This window comes from Etheostoma cragini, chromosome 14 (genome assembly GCF_013103735.1).
Source record: "Etheostoma cragini isolate CJK2018 chromosome 14, CSU_Ecrag_1.0, whole genome shotgun sequence".
Lineage (NCBI taxonomy): Eukaryota > Metazoa > Chordata > Actinopteri > Perciformes > Percidae > Etheostoma > Etheostoma cragini.
Genome location: NC_048420.1, coordinates 24230970 through 24239012, shown reverse-complemented (window position 1 = coordinate 24239012; position 8043 = coordinate 24230970). Strand labels below are relative to the sequence as shown.

Here is an 8043-nt window from a genome sequence, read left to right as displayed (position 1 = left end):
ATCTGAGGACCAGGTAACCATAGTCCTCAGATTGGACAGATAGTCTAGCTAGCGGTCTGGATTTACCCTGCAGAGATCCTCATAAATTCTGCATGTTAGAACGTCAACTCATAGAAAGGGGAAGTGGACGGACATCCGGCCAAAATGAGGAACATCTGGCGTAATTTCTGGCGGCACCTGTGCAAACCCCGAGAAAAGAAGTTGATATAAATTGGTATTGAACGCACAACGCAGAGCAGCAGTTCGACTGCAACGCTAAAAGATGTAGCATTAACAGAGTTGACAGTAGCGAGTAGTATGAAGGAATAAACACAACATTGTGGGGGGGGGGGGGGAGGATTGGTCACACGGGACCCGTTCTTGTCCATAAATCACTGAAACGTACATTTTGTGATGCCAAGAGTCCCGACCAAGGGCGTTTAAACGTGACTGTAAAGGAGACTTTTCGCATCAATAATAAACGTCGAAGGCACCGGACCTGGTGTCACTTTTTTTAATGCGATGGGAGTGAGAACACAACAACAACACTGTGTAGAAGCTCAGTGAAAAATGATCAAGCCAGTTCCACTAACGCTGTGTTGTTGCTGTTTCCGAAGGGTTTACACACCGGTCGCGGCCATTGTAAAGTACCCGGGTACTGCACAGCTCAGGGGATCTCGTCCCTCTGTGTGGGACGTCTGAACTCTCCTGCAGAGGACAGGAGAGGAATAGTAAACAGATGCTATTCCAGTGTCCTTTCCCCCTTTTGGTGCACCTTGTTCTTTTTCTCCTTGCAGTTAAAAGGAAGTCGCATTCACTCCCTTTTCTCATCCTCTTCTTACCCCCCCTCCGACGATGATTTCAAAGCACAGAGGTGCGAAAAGAAAAGAAAGGAAAATGAGATCAGGACAGACGAGGGATCGGATAGAAAGGGAAAAGACGGAGCGTGAGCTTGGGAAAATGAATATAAGCAATTGGGGGGGGGGGGGGGGGGGGGGGGGGTAGGCCTCGAGGCAGCTGACAGGGCCGACAACTAATCAGGATGAGAGGCTGGGGCGTCGCTTTGATGCCGCCAGTAACTGGAACACAGAAGAAGACCTGTCGTGTCCCCGCCGAGGCGAGCACAATCACGGGGGAAGATGATCAGTAGATGAGGAGGAAGAGGAGGAGGAGGAAGAGGAGGAGGAGGAAGAGGAGGAGGAGGATGGGACTTTGCTTTTTAATGTGACATCTGTGCAAGCTGATCTTTGTGATGTGTATCCTCCCGCTTGGATGAGATACAATCCATCCTTCCTTATAGTTTCCCCTTCCTAACCGTTTGAGCAGCGATAACAAGGCGGGTGGAGCCGTAGCTCTGGAGGGAGTTCAATCTCACGCGACGCAGTCACAGTTCGGGCTTTTAGCGGATGAACAACGGCGCAGAAGGAGAGCAGAGTCTGTAAAAACAGCCCGAGCACTGATGCCGTTTGTGGCTGTTTAGCAGCAGTTTGACACAAACTGTTATTAATCATGTGGAGATGAAAATAAAAACACTACACTGCTGTTTGGAAATTATAAACCAAAGAAGTTTCTGTAAAATTTGCTCTTTTCATTGTCAACCCTTGACTGAAGGAAATTGAACTCCATCCATTGTTATAGATGTAATCCACTAATACACACTCATGACAACAGATTTTTTTCTTCTAATTAGCATAAAGATATTTGTGGTATGGTCGTGCATGACATGGTTCTTTTATTCATTCATTCAATCATCATTCCAATATTTACAGTGATTACGTTTACATGCACATGTTATTTCATTGATTTTGCTCTTATTCTGGAAAAAAGACATTATTCCTCTAAGCTTTGAATGTAGTGAATATTCCCGTTCACATGCAGTCATGCAGAACAGAAGTTTTCCAGCGATGGCGAACGCAGCATCCCTCTTTCATTCCTTCAGCTATCTTCTTTAAAAAGTCCCAGATTTAAAACAACCTGTTTCACAGGCCTGAATATGCAAAGTCACAGTCTAAAAGTCGGTAAATCTGCCAAATTCTGCTTTTGAGTTTTGCGTAAGTTCAGTTCGGAAAAACACTTTTCAGTCTTTTTGGTTTAGTGCCCAGCAAGGCGCGCCAAAATGAAGTGGAAACCCAAATTGATACGCGGGTTAGATAAAAATCTGTGAGGGGCCGGATGATGGCCCGCTGGCCTTGAGTTTAACACCTGATTCTAAACCATTGGATACCATTTTTGCACCCCCCCCCCCTGCAGCAACTCCGAGGACCCCCATAGAGGGTCCCAAATCCCCTGCAGAGGATCTCTGGTTTTGAGGGATCCGGGTTTCTCGTCCCCTTGCAGGTCTCCCACAGCCCTGCAAACTGTTGGCTTGTGTGCAGCACTGAGCTGCACAATTAATCACAATTCTTATCATAATCGCTGAACTGGTTCAATATCCAAATTGCTGGGGGGTGCACAGTCTTTGTCAAAGGCAACAGATGTGTCTAACCACTCTGAATGGAGGATTGTGGGTCTGCAGAGACATCCTGGGCCTACAGATCCGATCCTACAGACTACAGGAAATCATCTTTTTCTGGTACAGATTCCTGCAAATATCACAATAAATGACTTTAGTACATTTTTATTTGTGTTTCAATGAAAATAAGAAGGATAATCCAAAATATTATTTCCCTCCAATATCGTTAATCAGAGCGCAATCGCAACATCAGTCAAAAATAATCAAATTTGACATTTTCCTCATACCGTGCAGCCCTAGTAGAGCAACCATAGCAACGCACTGTAAACAGGCCAGAGGCTGTAAACCGTTAAACTGCAGTAAAACCTCCGAGACGCGGGTTCTGAACGCGCTGGATACGGGTCCAAAGACTGCTTCTAAAACCAGAACAACACCGGCAAATCCCACGTCTTAGTCGGAAAACGCTTCATTCGGAAAAAGGCCTTACGCGGAATAAATGTAAATGTATTTTATTTATATAGCACTTTACAACAACCGATGAGTGAACCAAAGTGCTTCACAACAAATAAAACCACAGATTTAAAACAACAATACACCACTAACAAAAATTACAATAATGAATGAGAAAAGTAAGAAGAGATTAAGAAATAAAAACAATACAATCAATACAAATGTGCCATCACATTTCTAGGTACCAAACGCCACTTTAAAAAGATGCGTCTTAAGTCTTGATTTAAAAAAGACCCAGGTCAGTAATGATACGCATCTCACTGGGCAGCTTATTCCAGAGCTCAGGTCCAGAAACCGAAAAAGCGCGGTCACCCCAGAGTTTCAGTTTCAACATGAGTTGATGAGTTGACCTCAACGTCCTTCCACAATTACGAATAATCAGCATGTCTAAAATGTAACACGGGGCAAGGCCATTAAGAGCTTTAAAAACAAACAATACAATTATACCCAATGCCCAAATGGAAAAGTTTGTTCGTGACGCGCATCAAATTCAGAATAAAAGTGGAATATACGCGTGCATGTGAACGTACTCCCTGTGTCTCAAGCTGATAGTTACTGTGTAAGGTTGTTGATTTTGTGTCTTCTCTGCTCAGTTTCAACGCCACGGAGGTTTCGTGCCAAAGTCCTGAGCCCCACCGAGCTGCATGTGTCCTGGAAAGAGCCCAAAGGACAGTTTGACAGCTACAAAGTGGTCTACACCACCCGGCCAGGTGAGATCCTGAACCGGGTCTGTGTTTCAGGAGGTGGATTGTCTGTGTCTGGGGACCGAACGTTGCTTTATTGGGACTTTTTTAAGCGTAACTCTCTTCACGGGCGAGTAAATATAACATCCCCCTCACCCGTCATCTCATCCTAAATAGGTTTTTTTTTTTTTTACTTAATTATCTCACAATTAAAGTTAATACATTTTACAATTTTAATTTTAATTTTTTTACTTTTTCACTTCTTTTTCCCCATTTTTTGACGTTTATTTTTCAATATATTTTTATTAATCTACGCTTTTGGCTTTTTTTTTCGAAGTTTGAGACTTAACTTTTTGACACTATCGTTCTCCCCTATATATATATATATATATATATATATATATATATATATATATATATATATATATATATATATATATATATATATATATATATATATATATATATATACGTATACCCTGTTTTTTTAACTTTTTTTTCTGTAGTTTAACATTTTCTTTCAATTTATTTATTTTTTTACTGTTTTGATGCTTTTTGGACATTTTTTTTTCAATGTTGTGTGTGTTTTTTTTTACATGTTTTGATATAGTTATTTTTTTGCATTTTGAACACCCCCCCCCCCCAAAGTGAGACTTTTTAATTTAAAAAAACCTGAACGTTGACTCCTGACAGAACTGTTTAGTTAAGATTTGTAGCGTCACCTTTGCAGCTTTGGAGGATTGCTCAGCTCGCTTCGCTCTCTGCAGAAACTTCCAGTTTCAACTTGATTTGTCCAGGTAATCTGACGAGGAATTTACCTGTAGAGTCGTGCCTGCTGCTTCCCGCTTTCACACCTGCAAGCTGAATACCTCTGTGATGGATTGGTTGTCTAGTGCGTTGCTCAAGGGCTCCTTACCGCAGTCATTTGCCACAAATCTCCTGTTGTCCTAGGGGTCAAATTTGACCCATTTAAAAAAAGTCTTTATTTAAAAAATAATAGTTTCTTTACTCCAAATTGCCCAAAAATAAAATGAATGGTTCCATTCACTTAACAAGGTGTGATTATCCATCAACATACGTTCCCTGGACCTTAACAGTTAGTCAAAATAATTCATCATTTTGGTTTTTTTAACTAATCCATAACTGTAATTTAATTTAAATAAGAATACTGACCATTGACAAATTAATATTGCGTCTTTGCGTTGCATAGTTTGTCCACCAGAGGGCGCTCTACAACGTCCCTGCTGGCAACACTCTTTTATTCATATATATATATATATATATATATATATATATATATATATATATATATATATATATATATATATATATATATATATATATATGTTAATTATATATTTTTTTAGTTATTGTCTTTTTGTTCAAAGGACTTTAAGTTTCATATCTTACGTTTTTTTTTTTTATACATTTTATTTATTAGAACTTTAATATATTTTTATGTTCTGTTAAATAACTACAATAACTTTCAAGGAAATATGTGTGTTTTGTTACGTGTTTCTGGATTATTAAAACAAAAATATATAAATCTGATTTTTAAATAACCAAATATTCGTATTGTATCAGCCTTAAAAATCCTTTATCGGTCGGGCTCTGGTCAACATCTCATACTGGCCCGTGCCTAATTTGTTGTACAATGGCGAACAGATTGCAGGTTAATACGGTTTCTGTGCATTCACAAACGATCTTGACTACGTGGCGTTTGTATTTCGCCGCGGGGACAAGAATTCTAGCTATGCACCGAGGAGCCCAGGAGGTGAAGATCTTCCCCCGAGGGGGAACTTATCAGTCTGTTTAGTAAGTGGGTTTCACCTGCTCGCTGGTTCATAATTCACTCTGCGGAGAGAGAGACGCGTAACCACACATGGGAGCTGATGTAACTGTTCTCGTGCCCGCTGTGGGACGCTGTGGTTTACCACAACTCACACTGGGTTTGGATTTATTAATGGAGACTTTAACAAGTTGTTGTTTTTGAGAGTCTTCTGCCCCTTGCACGTTGCTGTGGCGCGTCATTGTGCGGATCTGCTGGCTCTACAGTGTTTTGGGGATTAGAAGTTGTTTTTTCCTAAAGCCCAGTTAAGACCAATTCAATTTTATTTATAGTATCAGTTCATAACAAGAGTTATCTGGAGACCCTTTACAGATAGACCAGGTCTAGACCCCACTCAAGAATTTACAAGGACCCAACAGGTCTAGTAGGTTCCTCCAGAGCAAGCAACAGGGCCACAGTGGAGAGGAAAAACTTCCTTTTAGGCAGAAACCTCGGATAGACCCAGACCCAGGCCCAGACCCAGGCCCAGACCCAGGCCCAGACCCAGACCCAGACCCAGGCCCAGGCCCAGACCCAATAACAGTCACAACAAATAGTAGTTTGTAGTAGTTCTTTGTAGTAGACCAAAGATTTGCAACGAGATGGAAGCGTTTTAGGAGGTCGCAGGGAAAGTTCTCCGCTCAACTCAAACCAGCTGATGGTTTCGCTGATTCTGCTGTTCAGGTCCATGACGCTGAGGTTGTTGAACACAAGAGACGTCACCAGTTTAAACAGCCATTAGAGAAGTCAGCTTGTTAAGTCAGCTACAGCTTGTTTTGTTTTTATTCCTCTTTTTAGTCAACTTTAGCATGTGGAGGTTAACTGATGAGCATAACTGTATTTTCCACTCTAACCTCCATGAAAGTAGGATTTATCTGAGGGACATCAGCACAGGTTACATAATAATAATATTAATAATAATAATAATAATAATAATACATTTTATGTGTGATGGAGAACTTCACTGAGTTCATAGAAACTGGTTTATGATTGGCTGCTGCTCCTCTTCATCTGTATTCTACACAGCAGACATTGTGTTTATTGCTTTTACACTCCGAGGTAGACGTGTCATAGATAGACACTGATCAGCTGTAATCAGATTAATAAGGTGAGGAGATGTACAGGTCGTAAGCTGCTCTGTCATCATAATCATATTAATAATACTATATTACTCAGTTGGAAAACCGTCCAAAAAGACCGTAACCGCGTAAAAAGCTTTTTATTACAAGTAAAAAACAACACTGCATTGCAGATGTTTTTACTTCTATGGATGTGATATCTATCCTGAGGACTTGATTGCGTGTTGTATTGTGATTTATAATTTGAATAATTCTAATGCAAGTAGCATGAGACGTGTTTCAGTCTTCCTTTAAAAACGGATTAGAAACTATTTGACAGTAAGGCTGCACGATATGAGGAAAATATCTAATTTTTTATTTTATTTTGACTGATATTGCGATTGCGGTTTGATTCACGGTATTAGAGGAAATGATCATTTTATTCTTATTTTCATAGAACAATATAAGTTGGGGCCCCTGTCATGACACTTTTGTTTGTTGTCCTACACTTCATTCATTTTTGGTGCTTTTATATTCAATAAAACCAAATGTTTTATTGGTTCAGGATAAAAATGTTAGGAATGATTTCCTTTAATTTGATTTATATTCCATAAGCAATTTTTATATTTAAGCAGATTACTATATAAGGAATAATATTATAATAATAATAGAATAATATAAAGCGTCAGAAATGCAAAACTGAGTTCACCTGAGTGTGTCAGAGTGATGGCGTTATTGCGATATCCACCAACGTTATCCCATATTTTCCTCATATGGTGGAGCCCAAAGTTAATTCAGGGGTTTGACACATTGTTTGCCTTTAACAAGTATTGTACCCCTTCCCCTGTGAGTTGGATACCGCACTAGTCCATATTGTGATTTTGATAAAACTGGTTGTTCAGCTCTATTTGACAGACCTAAAATTAAAAAAACAACACAAACAAACAAACAGGCAGCAGCTGAAGAAGTCTGCGGATGCTGGCGGTGTTATCAGTGTTGGTGCAGGCTTGTTCTATAAATACTGAACAGTAACACCTAGGGTTGTAGTGAGGTGTTAATAACTGGAAGTAGACTTGTGAGTAAAGAGTTGCACACTCTGCCTTCGTGTGCGTTTCTCTATTTTATTTAGATGACGTTTCAGCCCTCAGGCCTTCATCACAGTCAAGAGAGCAGCTTCTTCTACCGACAACACAGAAACCTTCAGTGGGCTGTCTCATTCATTCATTCATTCATTCATTCATATAATCTGTTTTATTTAATTTCACAATACCAATACCAGGATACATACGTAGTAGTAGTAGTACTAGTAGTGGTAGTAGTTGTAGTAGTAGTAGTGGTGTATGTATAGATGGATACTAGAACTCTTTGAAGGCTGGGTGCTGGGTCCTAAAAGTGAATAATCAAAACTAAGAAGCCACAAACTTTGAAAATACGCCAAAGGTTGAAAGAAATAGTAAATCTACAACAAATTTGAGACAAAGACTGTCACTCCCCGATGTGTGTCGAGTCCAGATGTGGGTCGAGTGCAGATGT

The 8043-nt window shown here is 40.0% G+C and overlaps 1 protein-coding gene across 1 annotated transcript in view; it reads left to right on the top strand.

Moving 5' to 3' along the window:
• Nucleotides 1–8043, top strand: part of LOC117957217 (collagen alpha-1(XIV) chain-like) — a 146732-nt gene that overhangs the window by 12217 nt on the left and 126472 nt on the right. The window contains exon 4 of the mRNA XM_034892813.1: nucleotides 3535–3651. Within this exon, the coding sequence (XP_034748704.1) occupies nucleotides 3535–3651 (117 nt within the window). The remainder of the gene's footprint in view (nucleotides 1–3534; nucleotides 3652–8043) is intronic.